Raw genomic sequence first — 19,393 nt, 5'->3', positions numbered from 1 at the left:
CCCGCAACTTATGACGTAAACAACTACGTGGAGAAAAGGGATACAGACCTTTCTAAGTAAATAAAAGCGGTATAAAGCAAAATAAGAAAAGCAACGCGTACCAAGTAACTGAAGATTAAAGTTAATTTAATAGTGACTTTTTTATAAGGTTGGCCTACAATTACTATGTGAAAAAGACAGCTTTCAAATCAGGCAGTCGTTATCAGTTATTAGTAAATTGTCCTCCCAGTCATACGTGCTTCTGAGTTCCCCTCCCTACACATCTGGTCCTGATCACCCTATAGCTGGAATTCTGTGTCCTGTTGAAGTCCTGGAAACTGATCCCAGCTAGGGGCACTACTGGAGTGGAAAGAAGTAGTGAAGGGAGCTCCCTGTCTGGGTTGCGAAGGCTGATGACCTCCAACGGAAGCAATGGGCCTTTAATACTATCAGAGGTGGCAGGGGGGCACGGTTTCACTGAGCATGGCCTTACAACTTGATGTCTCCACCAGAAGTCTGTGCAGCGGGACTGGGCCCTGTGGGCCAGCTGGAGGGGGCTGGCCGGACCCAGGTCCAGACGCTGCAGCCTTCGGGACCCCTTGCCCAGGGGCCTCTCAGGGGACGGTGGGGGCTGGGCTCTGATGCCAGAGAAGGTCAGTTGTTGGACCACAGCCTCCAGGGCCAGCTTTGGGTTTTCTGCCACAGCCTCTTTCTGCTTGCTTTTTGGACAACGTCCGAGTGCTAGTCGTTTGGTTCGAAGCTCACCGGGATTGAAGGCTTTTCGAGGACGAGGATGGGGCCGTTTGATCTCCGAGCCCTTAATAAGGAATTTGACCCCAGCATATGGATGTACCTCCACCGCTGGCTAGAGAGGGAGAGAGAGACAACTTATACAGTCTTCCCTTTCCTCACTGAAAAGCAAACAGACCAACCGACCACACCTGTTTGTGTATAAGCTGAAAGCCCCCAGTGTGTGCCCCTCCGTCCAGACGGCGGTCCAGGACCACGCGGAGGGTGTCCTCCTGCACTGCAGCACACAGGCGTGACATCACGGCAGTAGATGGGGTCATTGCGGGGCTAGCGTTGATCTCAATCAACCAGGGCCTAAGGTCACGACCTAGGGAGCAGTAGATGTTTAGCAATCTACCATTTTCACAGCCACTGACAAACATTCAAACCGAATTCAGGATGCAAAGCAGCCTGAGCATCGACCACCCACACCACCATCTCCTCCTACTCCCAAGCCACCACCTCCACACCCACACCACCTCCACACGCTAATTCAAACCAAGCATGAAGTCGGCTCCGTAGAGTTCGAAGCTGCCTCTGCGTGACTCCACCAGGTCCTGGGCAGTCTGCAGGGCATGGACCAGGGCCTTCTTCATCCCCGGGACAATCACAGACCCCCACTGTGCTGCTAGGCCGTGGCTGGACAGGAAGGCACGGAACTGGTCACATGACCACATGCTGTCTTCGGGTACATCTGGGTGACGATCGCGGGAGGGTTGAAGGTGCTTCTGGATGGAGGTGTTGCACAGGTGGACAGAACTGGAGGGAAAGGGATGCAAAGTGGAAGCAAGAGAGAGAATATAAGAAGCGATGAGGATACAGCAACTGCTGTTAAGTCTCCTAATGCTGAGGGTTAACCCTTTGAGGATACTTGCCTAATGGAAAACGCTGCCAGATTCATGTAAAAGGAAATGTGATTTATCAGACCAGGCTAACTTCTTCCATTGCTCCGTGGTCCAGTTCTGATGCTCACATGCACATTTTAGGCGCTTTCGGCAGTGGACAGGGGTCAGCATGGGCACCCTGACTGGTCTGCGGCAACGCAGCCCCATACACAACAAACTGTGATGCACTGTGTGTTCTGACACCTTTCTATCAGTACCATCATTAACCTTTTCAGCAATTTGAGCTACAGTAGCTCGTCTGTTGGATCGGACCACACAGGCCAGCCTTCCCTCCCCATGTGCATCAATGAGCCTTGGACGCCAATGACCCTGTCGCCTGTTCTCCACTTTTCCTTCCTTGGACCACTTTTGATAAGTACTGAAGATATGGGTGTTGCGATATACTGGTATTGACGATAACCGTGATTTAAAGAAAATGAAATATTGATATCATGTTAATAATACACATATGATAATATTGTATTCACTAGGCGAAACTGAAGTTGTATTTTTCCATACCTTATTCATGTCAATTATTGACAAATGGTGCATGTGCCTAAACAAGGAGACCTATGCACTGGACCTGTGCACTAGTGTTGAAATCACGTCACTAGAACCCCCGGGAGAGATCCGCAAAGACGCACCATTTTAGTAGCCCATTCACAAGGAAAAAAGCAACGTTGTATTTTACCAAAAACCCCTCTCTGTTTTTCCTTAGCTTATTCATTGACAAACTTTGCATTTGCTTAAACTACGAGTCTGAGAAAAAAAAACAAAGTTGAAGATGAATATGACTGATAGTGTTTTTCTTCAGAAAATGTTCTATAGATACTGTAATAAAATAGTTACAGTGAATTATTTTTGCCACGATAATCGTGTAGTGAAAATCTGATATCGTGACAGCCCTAGTACTGACCACTGCAGACGGGGAACACGCTTGCCCATTCTTCCTGCTTCTAACGCATCAACTTTGAGGGCAGAATGTTCACTAATATATCCCATCCACTGAGAGGTTCCATGATAACGAGTTTATCAGTTTTATTCACTTCAACTGGCAGCGATAATAATGTTGTGGCTGATCTGTGTACATATATATTTATAGATGCTTTTAGATCCAAATGTCAACAGTCATTCCTCCAAAAGAAAAAAAATTTGGACAGAAATTGTGTGGAAATCCAGCAAATCATGTCGTCTATTTCGTTTGTGTTTTGTGAGGAATCATTCAGTAGACACCGGGTAAACCTGCCCTCTCACCTGTCCAGGGTCTCCAGTGAGAAGGGCTGTGTGGAGAAGCGTAGGTAGCACTCCTTATAGAACCAGACAGTCAGAGGGTTCCAGTCTGTGACCAGGAACCACTGGCGCAAGTCGAACTTGGTGCCATGGACCAGCAGGGGGCGCTCCAAGTACTTCTGCACCACCCATTTACTGTCCTTGTTCACGGTTGAGTCATTGTCCACCAGCCCCAGGATGTCATCCAGCCTATTGGCACACATAATGCCTGCACAGATGGAGGGACCCAAAAAAAACAAAGTGACCATAGGCCCATGCTGTCAGTAGCATCAGAGTAGAGCATACACGTTTTAATGTTTTCCTAGTGGGATTTAAACCCACAACCCTTGTTTTCCAAGCCCAATGCTCTACCAACTGAGGAATACAGGTTAAAATAATTGTTACACGTCAACAATGACTGCCTCGCTTTCAGTTAGGTATGTCATTGCAAGGCCAGGGTACAGTGTTCTCACGGATCAGCCAAGGGGTCCCAGAGAGGGCAGGGCAATTGGCCAGCACTGGCTTGGTAGGTTAGTTATCGAATATGGTTGCCTTGTCGTGTTCTGGTGGCTTGCGTGCTTGTGAGCTCAAGCTAGTAGGGTGTCGCGAAATTGGTGAGAAAAATGCGGTAGAAGTAAAAAGAAGAAAAAAATCTATTTGAATACAGCATAGGGATACCATTTTCAACGGTTTTCAGAGACTAATGGTCTCCTGTTGGGCCTCACCTCTGCCCCGAGACTTGGCCCCAGGTTTGACAATCCAGATGTTGTGTACGCCGTCTATGTCTAGCTGCGGACTGACCTCACGAAGCCTCCTCAACATGGCCTGACAGCTTTTCACTTCGTGAACACTGTCCTGTATCTCTGCACCACCACTGACAGTAGCACAGGGGATTATCACTAACATACACTGGCACGAGGATCCATACTGACATCACAAAAACATACGACAACCTCCGTCTAGAATAACCCTCCACCCCCCCACCACCTCCGTCTAGAAAAACCCTCCACCCCCCGACCACCTCCGTCTAGAAAAACCCTCCACCCCCCCACCACCTCCATCTGCCTTGGCCTGGAACTAAATGGAGTACGTACTTGACAACCTGGTTGTAATTGTCAATAAACTCTGGCCACTGTTGTTCAGTCATGGGTGGGGGAGTTTCCAAAGCGTTGTCTATGTGTTTGTGTTCGACACTGTCTAGGAAGTCCTGGCACACTAGTAGTGCACTGTCAATCATTCTGGAGGCCGCCAATGACATGGGTTGACGTTTGCATGTCTTCTTTTGACCTAAGGGTTTGGAGAGGAAAATTAAACCTGTATCACCTAGTGTGTATTGGGGGGAATGATGAGGTATGGCTCTTTTTGTAAGGAATATCTTACTTTGACATGATTGGTCCGTTGATATAGCTATACCACCTCCCTCTCCACGGTCTCCTTGACTCCTCTCCACAACATACTGTAAAAGACTGGTGCATACTGTTCTCCTGTAGTCCTCTAGATAAAGAAACAGAGAGCAGGAAGGTGAAATCAGATGATCAAAGCTAAATCAGATGATCAAGGCTAAATCAGATGATCAAGGCTAAATCAGATGATCAAGACATTTCCTAAAAGTGGAAGGTGGAAGTAAGAAGAGGTACATAAACAGAGGGGTTATTCAGATACATTGGGTGGGTGGGTGGGTGGGATAGAGAGATGCAAGCGTTCTGACCAATAAAGGCCTGTTTCTCATCCTCCACCCCCAGCCTGTAACAGCGAGGGAAGAAGGAATCAGGGTCCGCAGCATCGAACCACCGCAGACCGCGCAGGTTCACGCACAGACCCACCTGAGATGGAGACAAACGGAGAGACGGTGACAATGACATGATCACACACAGTGAACAGGTGAAGGGTCAGGGTCTCCCCTGTGGAGGCCGACCAACCTTGGTGGTGAATGTGCTTGCTTTAGAGTAGTGATTAGTCATCTGCTCCCTTTGCAATGAGCGGTTGTCAATTGCATCTCTACGGGTCGTCCAGTAGAAATATGATGTTTCGTTCCTCACCAAGCGAGACTGTGAAGACGAACAGGCAGGGAACGACAGAAAAACTGCTTAATGTTTTGACTTTTTTAGATGAGGTATTATCACCCCAAGCCACACGTACACACAAACACACACCTCCGTTCTATTACCATGAGGTCATACATGTCATCTGGGTCTTCGCTGTCACCCTCCTCTGGCCTATCTAAACAGAACACAGTGGGAGATTAGAATCTAGTCTTTAGATCAGGGATGCAAAACATCTCCACCCGAAATACCTCGACACAGCCGATTCAATTACTTCCAGCTAATCATCAAGTCTTTCAGCTAACCATCCAGTCTTCCAGCTAACCATCCAGTCTTCCAGCTAACCATCCAGTCTTCCAGCTAACCATCCAATCTTTCAGCTAATCATCAAGTCTTTCAGCTAATCATCAAGTCTTTCAGCTATCCATCAAGTCTTTCAGCTAATCATCAAGTCTTCCAGCTAATCATCAAGTCTTTCAGCTATCCATCAAGTCTTTCAGCTAATCATCAAGTCTTCCAGCTAATCATCAAGTCTTTCAGCTAACCATCCAGTCTTCCAGCTAACCATCCAATCTTTCAGCTAATCATCAAGTCTTTCAGCTAATCATCAAGTCTTTCAGCTATCCATCAAGTCTTTCAGCTAATCATCAAGTCTTTCAGCTAATCATCAAGTCGTTCAGCTAACCATCAAGTCTTTCAGCTAATCATCAAGTCTTTCAGCTAATCATCAAGTCTTTCAGCTAATCATCAAGTCTTTCAGCTAACCATCAAGTCTTTCAGCTAACCATCAAGTCTTTCAGCTAATCATCAAGTCTTTCAGCTAACCATCAAGTCTTTCAGCTAACCATCAAGTCTTTCAGCTAATCATCAAGTCTTTCAGCTAATCATCAAGTCTTTCAGCTAATCATCAAGTCTTTCAGCCAATCATCAAGTCTTTCAGCTAACCATCAAGTCTTTCAGCTAATCATCAAGTCTTTCAGCTAATCATCAAGTCTTTCAGCCAATCATCAAGTCTTTCAGCTAATCATCAAGTCTAATTTCATTTAGATTTTAAAATTGTCCTGCCTCACCATCGTCACTGTCGCCAGCGTCATCCCCACCGTTGTCCTCGTGTCCATGACTATGGCTCCGGGACCGTGTTGGACGTGGAAGGCGGCGCTCTACCCAACCTCTCACCCTGAGGGCAGCTCGAACCACAGGGTACGGGCCTTGTATGGAGAACACCTTACGCATCTGGTAGAGAGAGAACATAACAGACCTTAAGCATGTCTTATCTCTATGGAGGGTTGTGCTATTTCAGGCTGGTACCTTCACAGCTTTGTCCACCAGAACTTGGGCTGTCAGCAGTCTCTCTGGGTTGATAACAGGAAAGTTGAGCAAGCTGTGCTTCACTCTTTCCTCACCAGATGTCGCTAATCATAAACACAGTCACACACTGGATGTATTAGGATGTATTAGCATCAAAAAGTATGTAGATCTGATTGGTTTGTTCTGTATATAGGCCTGATTGACCTGTTCTGTATGTAGGCCTGAATGGTCTGTTCTGTATGTAGGCCTGAATGGTATGTTCTGTTTGTAGGCCTGAATGGTATGTTCTTTATGTTGGCCTGAATGGTCTGTTCTGTATGTAGGCCTACTTGATACTTGCTGTTGGCCCTTCTCTGTAGCGAGGTTCAGCAGCACCAGGGTGATTGGCACATGACATTGTACACAAGGGAAAAATCATAACCATTATTAAGTAGTCCTAATGTACACAGCAGATTAACAAGGTCAGCCTAAACCTTCACCTCTGTATTCCCAGGACACAAAGATGAAACATAAAATATTTTCAGCCTATTTTTACAAACATTGTTCCATCTGACGTTTTTCAGTGTCAACTCGTTACATTTTCAACACACTCTGCCTACATACAGTACACACGCCAATGCTGAACCCACTGGTATTAAAAACTCTATCGGCCCAATTGGGTCAGCTGCTGAGTCAACCGGAAAATAAATACTGAGTCACGATGACGTGTCTGTGTCTGTGTCTGTTTGACAGACAGATGAGGCAGGTTCCCTCACCACCGTCAGGGTATGGTGCTGAGTGTCCGCCGGTGTGCTGACTTCCCTCCTCCCTCTGCCTTGGATGTACATACTTTCCGGGCTTGGAGGCGTCCATAGAGACCCCGGACCTCGCTGGCCCCTGGTCTCCACAACCTAGATCATGGTGTTTACGGTTGTGCTCTTTATTTAAGTCACTTTGGTATGAACAGTTTGAAATAGTAACTGTAGGCTGAATTCACGTTATTAGGGTTTTGTCAACTTCACCCTAAGGACATTTACAAGCACATGTACATATCCGTGCTCAGATTTTTATTCACTGTTTATATAATGCTATGCGGCTTATTGCCTTAACCACTGTGTCATTAGAAGGTGCAGTGGACTATAAAGTGGGACAAATTGCTCAGCAGTGACAACTTGGCTACACCTGTCAAATGTATTACACCCTAGAAAGGGCAGTGTTACCCAGTTATAAACAGCTTAATATGTGACATGTACAGAGCAACATAGCGGAACACTACACTGCTGTAATAGTTTAGCATAGGGGGTTTACTAAAAGTCAGCAATAAAGAAAATAAACGACCTTTCTCTCACTTTTGTATACTTCTTCGTGATTTTCCTGTCCGTTTACAAGACACCGACGCTTATGCAGAGAGCTACATCATTGCACAGGCTTTCTGTGACGACACAATGATTGCCTGGCAGCGCGTAATTTAGCGGGAAATACTTACATCACCAAATGCACATCGGACTGTTCGAGCGTTTGAAACTACATGCGAGGGGAAGCTTGACCAACACATCCTATGTGATCCGATCAAAATCTTTCAATATAAATTATTCCTTCCTGTTTAGCTTATCTCAATAATAATCCAGAATACAGTCCTATGGATACTGGAATATGTTTTTGTGTTTAACGTTTAGGTCTACTGGGGCTGTTGACATTTCCCTACGATATAAACGATGTATGAGAAATCGATTTAATCAAAGATGGTGAATGCACTTGCACTTAGCTATTCCTCTGTTCAGAGGACGGGATTTATTTCTCTGTCGCTTAGAAAAATGAAGGTTTGATTGCCATTGCATCAAACTTTAAAATTGCTAATGGCTTCAGCTTTTGGAAAGCGTGTTTTCAACTGTTTTCTGTAGAATTCTGTATATGCATATAACCGCTAGATGGCAGTCAATGCTCATGGGAGCATGTTTCACCTGTTCTGAAAACGGTGGAACAGCACAGTCTGTCCTCTGGTTCAAGAAAACCTGCACTGACTACCTGCATTTTTTATGACTGCCTCTTGATTGATATTTATTCATATATTAATCATGTTTTATGGACTTTTAATTAAATAAGAAGAGGAATCCTACACAGAGTCAGTGGCTCCCAGTGGGAAAAAAGCCCTGGTTCTCATCCTATGGCCATGTCCATCTGGGATATTTACAGCCAAGTATACTGCCAAGTATATTTCTGCTAAATAAAATAAAAAGTTTCACAAAATGAAAGCTATTTAAACTGCATTGGTAGTAACCTTGCAGTAGGAACTGGTATATGAGTCAAGCCTTATGGTAGTCTACTGAGACCAGGTGAGTAGACAAACTTTTAGGACTCAAATGCAGTGTTAACCCGACCACTATTGATCTCACCATCATAACCACGTTAACCTCACCACCATCATGTTAACCTCACCACCATCACCACGTTAACCTCACCACCATCATCATGTTCACCTCACCACCATCAACACATTACCCTCACCACCATCATCATGTTAAACTCACCACCTTTAACGTGTTAACCTCAGCAACATCACATTAACCTCACCACCATCAACACATTACCCTCACCACCATCATCATGTTAAACTCACCACCTTTAACGTGTTAACCTCAGCAACATCACATTAACCTCACCACCATCACCACGTTATTCTCACCAACACCATCATGTTAATCTCACCATCAGTACATTAATCTCACAACCATCACCACTTTACAACATAACTCCTTGACCTCACTACCATCATCACGTTAACCTCACCACCATCACCACTTTACTTCACCACCATCAACACATTAACCTCACCACCATCATCATGTTAGCCTCACCACCATCACCACGTTAACCTCACCACCATCAACATGTTTACCTCAACACCATCAACATACTAACCTCACCAACATCACTTTAACTTCACCACCATCACCACGTTAACCTCATCACCGTCATCACTCACCATCATCATCACATTCATCTCACCAACGTCACCATGTTTACCTCACCACCATCAACACATTAACCTCACCACCATCATCATGTTAACCTCACCAACATCACATTCACCTCACCACCATCAACACATTAACCTCACCACCATCATCATGTTAATCTCACCATCAGTACATTAACTTCACAACCATCACCACTTCACCACACAACATAACTCCTTGACTTCACTACCATCATCACGTTAACCTCACCACCATCACCACTTTACTTCTTCACCATCAACACATTAACCTCACCACAATCATGAAGTTAACCTCACCACCATCATCATGTTAGCCTCACCACCATCATCATGTTAGCCTCACCACCATCAACATACTAACCTCACCACCATCCACACATTAACCTTACCACCATCATCATGTTAACCTCACCAACATCACGTTCACCTCACCACCATCCACACATTAACCTCACCACCATCATCATGTTAACCTCACCACCATCAACATACTAACCTCACCACCATCCACACATTAACCTCACCACCATCATCATGTTAACCTCACCACCATCAACATACTAACCTCACCACCATCCACACATTAACCTTACCATCATCACCATGTTAACCTCACTACCAACACACTACCATTAGTATGTTAACCTCACCACCATCTCCACATTCATCTAACAACCGTCACATAAAGCTGCTACCTGGGCATTCCTGCCCTATAAGCAAATTCATAATGCTAATGATTACCATGTGAGCTTAAAAAACAGATGGAGCCATGTAATCCTATTGAAAGACTTTGTGTAGATGACTGAGAGGCTGAATAGATGTAGGCGCCTGTAAGGCCGGGTGTATTGTACCGGGTGCTTGTGTTCAGTCTGTCCTCATTAAAGAGAAACTGAAGGGCAGGTGGGCTTTGTGTTGAAACAGAGAGCTTATACACATTCAATGATGCTTATCCACTGTATGCACAATCACTTATTGCGTTGCTTTAAACGCCAGTCAAAGCCCATTTTACTACACAGGTGGTTGTTCCCTGTCATGAATCGTTGTGGATAAACATCCCCCTCCCTTAGACCAGTCACAGATACCCCTCGCCTTTTCCATGTTTGTGAAATCCAGCTCAGTAGTGAATGTATTTGCTCCTCTGTGTTCTGGCCAATAAACCTTTATGGGTTGTTGAAGTGTATGGAATTCTCATTTAGAGGGTGCGGTAAACACTGCTGGCAAAGATGGGCAGGAGGCAAACACTGAAGTTTTTATGGATAGTGTTAGTGTGCATATATAGTGTGCATGTATCCAAAAATATTTTGCTTCATAATGTATTTCTTTGTATTTGAACAAAAAAGGTTAGGATAATTTACTAAAACTTGCGTATTCTAAAAAATAAACCCTAAAATGTCTCAGAAAATATTATTGCCAAATTCTAGATGTGCAGTCATTAGGAAGCAGAGGATTCTCATTTATCTTGGAATAGAACTTACCTGTGATGAATTGCAGGTGTCTGTAATCAATCATTATACCAGCTTGAATAGAGAAAAGGACCAGGTTTTGTGTAAATGCAATGAGCAGGGAGAAAGCAAGCCCAATAATCCTATTAAAATGTGGAAATGGCTGAAAACAGCAGTTTGGATGGAGGTACACTACACATTTGAATGGAGGTACACTACACATTTGGATTGAGGTACACTACACATTTGGATTGAGGTACACTACACATTTGGATTGAGGTACACTACATTTTTGGATGGAGGTACACTACACATTTGGATTGAGGTACACTACACATTTGAATTGAGGTACACTACATATTTGGATTGAGGTACACTACACATTTGGATTGAGGTACACTACACATTTGGATTGAGGTACACTACACATTTGGATGGAGGTACACTACACATTTGAATTGAGGTACACTACATATTTGGATTGAGGTACACTACACATTTGGATGGAGGTACACTACAGATTTGGATTGAGGTACACTACACATTTGGATGGAGGTACACTACACATTTGGATGGAGGTACACTACACATTTGGGGAATGGAGCAGTTTGCACAAGGAGAGTTAAAATCCTGAATAAAAAAACAACTATTCTGTAATATAACTGTGAAATAAAGAATTGTGGAGACCAAATACTTCAATTAGAAATAATTGTTTTGAGCCAACACTTTTCACCACAACATATACACACGCATGCTGTATTTCTGACAGCATATATGCATGCGTGTGTGTGCCTGTGTGTTTCTACAGAGAGCGAGCAAGAGCCTGTCTGTACATTGGACCTTTGTCTCTTAGTCTGTGCAAGCCATCTAGTTCTCTTGGTCTCCTCCCACTCCACCTCCATCCCTGCGTTCCAGTGTTTGAGAGAGACGGGGAGACACACAGCGGTTCAGACAGCTGCTCTGGTCCTTCCAGTGTGAGAAGCCTCTGTCCAAACAGGCCACGCCCCGGCTCCTCTGCCTCACAGACCTTCATTGTCCTCACTATTGTGATGTCATAGTGTCACTCCCAGAGCTGTGTGGCTGCTGCTAGCTTAAACCGACGTTCACATTTTATTCGGGACACAGTAGTCACTAACACACGTGTTGACACACAAACACACGCATACACGTGTACGTACAAGCCCACGTGCACGGCACACATTTATTTTAGAGAATTTCCCACCAAGGGGAAGAGATCCAGTTTCCCATAAATAGTGTTAGCCGCTACTCTCTGGGTCATACTCGTCTGATGTAGATAACATTGTGACTCATACTCTATGTCCTGACAGATATAAACATACTGTCTGTAGCTCACCCTTTAACCCGCTCTTCATCCTCCTTCCTTTGAATCCATTTGCATCCTATTTGCATGGCAGTTGGAGCTCCCTGCAGTAGCACTGCTGAGTTTGACAACACATGCAAATGCAACTTTTTCTGTGTTAAGCTCAGACATCTCCGGCCCATTCTACCCCAGCGTGTTTGGGGCGGGTCGGTGGGTCTTCTCCCTGCTCGGGGCCAAGTAAATCCAGCACCGTTGGCGGTTCACTCTCAGAGGATCATGAGAGAGAACAAGAGTTGACGTGATGTGAACAGCACAATGCACTCATGTTTCCTTTGTAGGCTGTTGTTGCTTTTACCAAGTGTCGTTATTGAGCTTGGCCACTATATATATATATATATATATATATATATATATATATATATATATATGAGGAACAGAATGGTTTAAATTTAGAGACCACTGCAAATTGAACGCTTCTGTTCCTCACTCAAAACCTTCCTTTTCAACTTTTTTGGAAAGAAAACGATGCAATTTTTTCTGGAGCTATATGCATAGAATCAATAGAGGCCATAGAAACAACACATTATTCAACAACACAGTATTCATCTGTGAACATAGTCATTTTTGCTGCATCTGTCCTGTTTAACAGGGTTCTTAAATGATGTCATTGCTTGTGGCTTTGTTGACACATCTGATGTTGGGCAAACCTTGAAAATACGTGGAGGTTGCTGTGGCAGCAGATACAAGTGATAGATCACTATGATGCACAGATAACAAACAGACGCTGAATTATCAGATCGTATTAGCTTTCTTTATCTTTTCATTGTTGTCTTTCTCTGTTCCCCCCACTGTTAAATCTGTCCTGGCCGCTATGTGTCCTTATCAGCACGTTATTATCGTGAAGTGCTGTGGACCTATGACAGAACCCCTGAGCTGACAGGCTGTCTTTGGTTGGCTACCGTCTCCACCACACAGAGGAGTGGTTTGTTAAAATCACCAAGGGAGATAAGAGCAATATGCATTTTAAAGGTGCCACGTTAGTGCACTGTTGGTCTATCAATGTGTTTGGACAGCAGAGGTCAAAGCTCTCGAGAGAAGTGTCTTGAGTGGCGATGGAGATAGGGCCTGATATGAGGGGTCTGTGGAGAACCACTTCAAGTTTAATCCCACCCAAATGCTCTCTGAGAAGCAGGCAAATGTGGGAACTTGTACAGAGTTGTGTGCACGCAAAAACACACACACACACACTACAAATTCATTTTAGCATACAATTAAAACAATAAAGTTCCACCACGCGGAGGTGGACCAGAACAGAGGTGCCGGTCAAAGAGCCAGAAGAAGGACCTCTGAGGGGCTGACAATACGGGCCCTGGACCTCCATACCCGGGGCCACTAAAGAGACAGAACCCTTTTGGGGATTTAGATGACAGCCATTGAAGAGTGCCCTTATGTGGGGCAGAGCAACTCTCGATCCTCCTCTTTCTCTCTTCCTTTCTCACACTGTCTGTCTACACTGTTATTACAGAGATCATTATTATTCTCCTCGGTCCTCTTGTAGTGAAAGGCCTGCCTGGCCGCCCACATGGCTTTGGTGAGATTCCTGACAGCAGCAGAAGGGAGAAGAAAAAAAGACAAGAGGCCCAATAAAGTCTGTCTAAATATAGAGGCTCCAGGCCTTTTTCCCTCTGTCCTTATAAAGAGCTGCTGTGAATCCATGTGGAGTATCCTCCGCGCTCCTCAGAGAGCAGCGTTTCCCTTGAACTGGGAACACTGCCACAGTGCCTCTGCACCATTTCAATTTTTTTCTTTTAAATATATTTTCTTTAAAAAAAAAAAAGATCTTAACTGAGTTTTCATCTTCACACGAGAGAGGGGGTGAATCACATTAGGCGGAACATACTAAAATAGGAGAGGTTCACGGGGCTGTGAGGACCTCACAGAGGAAGACACTGTACTGTTCCATTTTTAATAAAATCCTGCCTAATCTCATTTCTAGGACCAGAATAACGTGGTCAGCCGTCGTTCTTCTGGCTTCTCTCTCACTTCCTCTGTTCCTCAGTCTTTCCCCTGTAGGAGATGTTCTCTTCTAGACATAGTTGAACAGAACAGGTGAGGCAGACTTGAATGTAGTGTTTTTCTACGACCCCCTCCCATCTCCAGACTGTTCCTGTCTGTCTGTCCTTTTATCAGTCATTGACGGGCCTGTTTTTCTCAGCCAGCTGTAGCATGGAGCCACTGTCAGCATGCAGCTGCTCTGTCGAAGCAGCACTGTTATCTCAATCAGCATTACCAACAGTGCTGCCTCGCTTATCAGCAGGCCGAAAGACACACACAAATTGACACACGTAGACAGTGAAACAGATATTCACGTGTGCCTTTATACACACACACACACTTTTGTCTTTCTATCCTTGTGGGGACCTAATGGTAACTTAGAAATCCATGTTCACTATTACTTACACTAGCCCTAAACCTAACCTTCTCCCTAACCTAACACTCATTTTAAACCTGGATTTAAACTTAATAGTCTGACTTATGTGTACACTTAACCTAGTCTTAGTCTATACAGTAATACCTAAACCTTGTAACTACAATTCTTAGTCTTTGCCTAATTTTAAATTTTTACCTAAAACAAAATGACATTTTCCCTAGTGAAAACCTGCCAAAACACCATGTGGGGTCATCTGATTTCCATATACACTACATCATGAACCTGTTGGAGAGAAACCAAAGAGTGTGCAAAGCTGTCATCAAGGCAAAGGGTGGTTACTTTGAAGAATCTACAATATAAAATTGTACTACATGATGTAACCAAAAAAAGTGTCAAACAGAACCAAACACATTTCATATTGTAAATTCTTCAAAATAGCCAACCTTCGCCTTGACGAAAGCTATGAATGAGACATGACAAAAAATCTTGTGGGGACTGATTCTTCAGGTTTTAATACATTTGCCGTCTCCACATGTACACATTCATGCGGATCACACACAACATGTCTGACAGACAGCAGCCTGACTCGCAAAAGCATTCATGCTGTTTTGAAAGCTGTTAGAAAAACGGCAGGCCGTCTCCACAGCTGTCTCCATAAGACAACAATGACAGGACAGGGCCACAGTTCAGCAGTCCTGTCTGACACACACACACAGGCAGACAGAGGGACAAGCTGTCATTGTGTGTTCAACATCTCCTTACACCTGTTGCCCACACTCTCCTGTTGTGTGTGGTCACACACACACACACACACACACACACACTGGCTCTTATGACCACACAAAATGTCGAGTCTCAACACAGGCTAAAACACATACACCTCGTGCTGATATTGTGCTGGCCTTCTGAACTGAGATCAGTTAAAATGCTTCAAAGCCAGGCCCTGGGAGGCTGAACAACATCCAAACAGACTACAGAACACTGTTATATAACAAGCCTTTCCTACCACAGTTACTCCCCAACCCAGCCAGTCAGTGTCAATGTCAAACGTGTGTGAGACAAAGCAGTGTTTATACGCACCCCCCACTTCATGTTTTCTACTTGCGCTTGTATGAGTGAGCGTTGTACACTTGTGAGTGTGGGTGCCGAATGTGTGGGTCACACGTCTCTCTTTGCGCCGGTGAATGACATGCAGAATAAGGAAGTTAGCCAGGCCTCTGTCTCTCTGCATAGGTCCTCCCACTCGCAGTCTCTGTCCTGCCACCCACGGTGTGGCTCTCTGGGGCGCTGCTGGGGGTTAGGGCACGAGCCCAGCCCTGGGTGGACGCATGCTGACCGCAGATAAGGAAATCTGGCACAGAACCAAGGAAACCCCCCTGCTGTGAGCACGCGCCGGGGCCCTGTCGCGTTCTGAGTGCGAGGCCGTGGGGCACGGTTTGGTTTTGTCCTCAGCGGTAGAGGGTCATGTTTTGGGGTTGGGAACAGGGAGGAGTAAGGGTTTTTGAAGGCGAACAAAGTTCCACTTGGAGCAAACAGTGTCGGTGCTTTCTCCCCCTCCCGTACTGACCAGCGACCCCCCTGGCGGCCCTTCTGAGACATACACAGGCACCCACCTCCCCCTAAACTCTACCCTCATGTCCCTGTATGTCACGTCACCCATAGGAGTGTTGGCCATGCTACATTAGCCGCTCATGCTGGGCGATGACACACAGTCGTTGTGACTGCACCGGAGACGCATGCAAGGAGACTGGCTGCAACAAGACGCCCCTGTGGGGACACTGCGCGCGCAGCGGTCAGTCCTGCTGGGGAGTGTGTTTGTGGACGTGGCCGCGCAGGGAAACCGTGTTTCCGCGTGCGAGTCCGTGAGCGTGGCCATACGAGAGCAGGAAATGGGAGATCAGAGGCTTCTGTCTGGTCCGTCTGCCTCCGGGAGACCGAACCAATGACTGCGCACGGCTTCACTCCTGCCTCCTCAAGCCAGAACTCAATGAGACGAACTCGGATCCAATGTCACGCCTGAAGATGTGGGGTATCTGAAGGGAAAGCGAGAGCTAAACACTCCACGACAAGGGTGATGGGGGGCACACACACACACACACACACACAAACACCCCTCCCCCGTCACACAGGGTAAAATGCTTTTCACTTCAGTTCCTCACACCGTAAATTCCTGTCCCAGGGCCAAAGCCCAGCAAGCAACAGTCTGTTAGTAACGCCCAGAGACTGGATACGTCCGAGCGCATCAGCTCTCCGAAATGAAACACGCATGACCTGGTGCGCACCCTGCGAACCCGATAGGGAGCGCATCTGCCCCCCGGAACGCGCGGTAACAAGACCCGTGGAGCTCGAAGCCGAGCGGACCCCACGTCCAAGACCTTGAACTGTCAGTAAGAGAGGCTGCTCAAGGTCATCGAACCTCTGCGCCGGTCTGACGAGCACCTCCGTCTAACTCACCCACATGCCCCTGTCCCATGTTCCCCACCCCATACCACACCTCAGCCCCCTGTCCCATGTTCCCCACCCCATACCACACCTCAGCCCCCTGTCCCATGTTCCCCACCCCATACCACACCTCAGCCCCCTGTCCCTAGTTCCCAACCCCCACCACACCTCAGCCCCCTGTCCCTCCGTCCGTGTTCTACACTAATGCCAGCGCCACTCTAACCCGCTCCGTAACTGTTCCTGTAATCTCTCTGGCCCGGCGCAGGAAGGTGTAACGGGTCAGGGCCGGCCACTCAGTTCGCTCCTCGGGCACTGGTAAATATAGAGCTGTCCGATCTGACAGCGCCGCTGATATTCGCCAGGCCCCGGTAGGGCACCTTCACCCCAGATCACAAACAGCTCCTGGCGGAGACAAGCATCACAGAGAGATAGAGAAGGTGTCTGGCATGGAAATCCGCCTGAAAGACCAACCCGTAGTGGCCCCAGGAGGGAATAACCCAGTGGGAGAAGTGTTTTCATCCTGAGTTGTGATTAAAGTGTGGCTGAATGATAAGACAGGGCCAACTGCTATGACAGTTCTTAGGTATCCCTGGACATCAGAGTGGAGCATGACTCAAAGTAGAGCGTGTGGGGAGATAGATTTGAGTGTGCAGACCAGCCTTCACTGTAGAGTGTTTGTGTGTGTGCGTGTGGACTGCTGGTGATTCAGCAAAACATGCTCCACTGGGCCTCTATGACCTCGTTCATGAACCTGACACTCTCCCGATCGAGTGAGAGACAGTGACGAAGGGGGAGAGAGAGATCGAGGAAACAGAAGACCCAGCAAGGAAGGAGAAAAAAACAACATACATGTTGGAGAGAACAAGGGCTATGTGTAGGAACTGTACAGAGAAAATGTAGGGAACCAGCCAATGAGGTGGGAGGGACAACCAGCCAATGGGAAGGGAGGGACAACCAGCCAATGAGGAAGGAGGGACAACCAGACACTCACAGCACTTTCAACCTGGCACTCTCCTACTTAAACACAGTGAAGTTACTTCATAGACCAGAGGATACCCAGTATGTCACCACACATGGGCCATAAACACCTACAGCAGGACAATGCACCAATAACGTCCCAAATATACATTCCATTCCTCCACCAAGCTTATTTAAACGTGCTGTGGTTCCATTACTGTCAAAATGGCCAGCTTAATGCAACAATAGCATATGGTTTCCCTCTGCCCCCATTAAATCTACACATAGCTCTTCCTGTACCAGACCTTGATGATGACCCCTAGTGTGTACTGTAAATGTTACACTGGGGCTACATCTCCGAGGTCTGCCAGTAACATAATCCCCAGCTGGATGTTACAATGGATATTAGACAGCATACAATGGGCATGGCACTAATAAACCTCTATGATTTTAATTTAGTTGGTAACTGTTTTAAAACAGCAATAGGGCACCTTCGTTAATGGTGTCCGGCCAATATTACATGGCTAAAGATTTTAGTGGGGCACACTGCGTAGAATCATGTGCAACTACAGCCCTTAGAGTATGTTGGCCGTATGCCGTAAGAAACACCCACGCCTTGAGAAAAAGGAAACCCTATGACGTATAGAGAGTAAACAGTCTTTACATTTGACCACTCACATGATTCTAAAAACACTTCCGGTAACCAGAGGTGACAGAGTTCTTTTGAACACACGCTAGCCACTCCTGGCCTCCTCGATCTGTCCATGTTACTCATCTCCCTGGCAACAGTGTGTTGCTGGGTCGGGGAACAGACCGCGTCTCTGGCAGGTGGTAGTGTTTTGGGCTGATAACGTGTGGGCCTCCTGCTCCAGAGTCCTGACCCCTGCCACACAACAGTGTGATAAGGACCATGTCAGACACTCAGACACACACCAGCAGCTGAACCCTCTAACCTGAACAGGCAAGTGAAATCTAGTAAACATCAGAAATGCCTGAGCCCATGGTATTGACTGAACACCGTTAATTAATCAAAGGAGTAAATATATCAGTGTGCAACTGTCGTTTTCTCTTCAATGTTGTGATATCAAATTAAATAATCAAATCATGAAACAAGTCTTGCCACCCTTTTTTATATACAAATTATTTATTTTTCTTTGTTTTTTTGGTATGGCTTATTTAAAGGGACTGGAAATTACATTTTACTCACACAGAGTGTCTAATCCCAGTCTACAGAGCGTCTTATCCCAGCGAGCGGCTGGTGAAACTAGGAGCTACAGCAGAGCATCTAGAGTGAAAGAGCACTGCCTCAGGAAGAAAATTCAAATATGGCCATCAAATGAACAAGACAATTATAGATCTGCACACTACTTCAGTATTGCAACTATCTTGACAAAGTTACAAAAGTTATTTTAACTTAACAATTCCTATAAATACCGCAACATAAATATCGTAAATGTACTTGATATTTGAAACATTTAAAAAATACTGTACATGAATGTCCTTCAGAGAGATCAACATTTGACAATCTTAGATTAACAGTTAGACAGAAATA

At 45.7% G+C, this 19,393-nt stretch overlaps 1 protein-coding gene across 7 annotated transcripts; it reads right to left on the bottom strand.

Moving 5' to 3' along the window:
• Positions 1–21: 21 nt before the first annotated feature.
• LOC105017331 (tubulin monoglycylase TTLL3) lies at positions 22–16,803 on the bottom strand. 7 transcript variants are annotated; one of them, XM_029114096.2, is made up of 16 exons: positions 15,523–16,803; positions 10,724–10,765; positions 7,027–7,161; positions 6,601–6,624; positions 6,272–6,375; positions 6,034–6,196; positions 5,089–5,141; positions 4,841–4,969; positions 4,630–4,744; positions 4,302–4,415; positions 4,016–4,208; positions 3,647–3,795; positions 2,907–3,150; positions 1,268–1,527; positions 921–1,096; positions 76–844 (listed from the first exon to the last, which is right to left on the bottom strand). In XM_029114096.2, exons 1-16 carry the CDS (start codon positions 15,671–15,673, stop codon positions 230–232), a joined length of 2,667 nt encoding a protein of 888 aa, XP_028969929.2. In that variant the 5' UTR covers positions 15,674–16,803; the 3' UTR covers positions 76–229. The 7 variants fall into 7 exon arrangements, with proteins under 7 accessions (XP_028969932.2, XP_028969929.2, XP_028969931.2 ...); XM_029114098.2 differs by lacking the exon at positions 15,523–16,803 and adding an exon at positions 12,045–12,315; XM_029114097.2 differs by lacking the exon at positions 10,724–10,765.
• Positions 16,804–19,393: the final 2,590 nt, after the last annotated feature.

This window comes from Esox lucius, chromosome 17, assembly GCF_011004845.1.
Source record: "Esox lucius isolate fEsoLuc1 chromosome 17, fEsoLuc1.pri, whole genome shotgun sequence".
NCBI classification, from domain to species: domain Eukaryota; kingdom Metazoa; phylum Chordata; class Actinopteri; order Esociformes; family Esocidae; genus Esox; species Esox lucius.
This window is presented reverse-complemented; position numbering and strand designations above follow the sequence as displayed.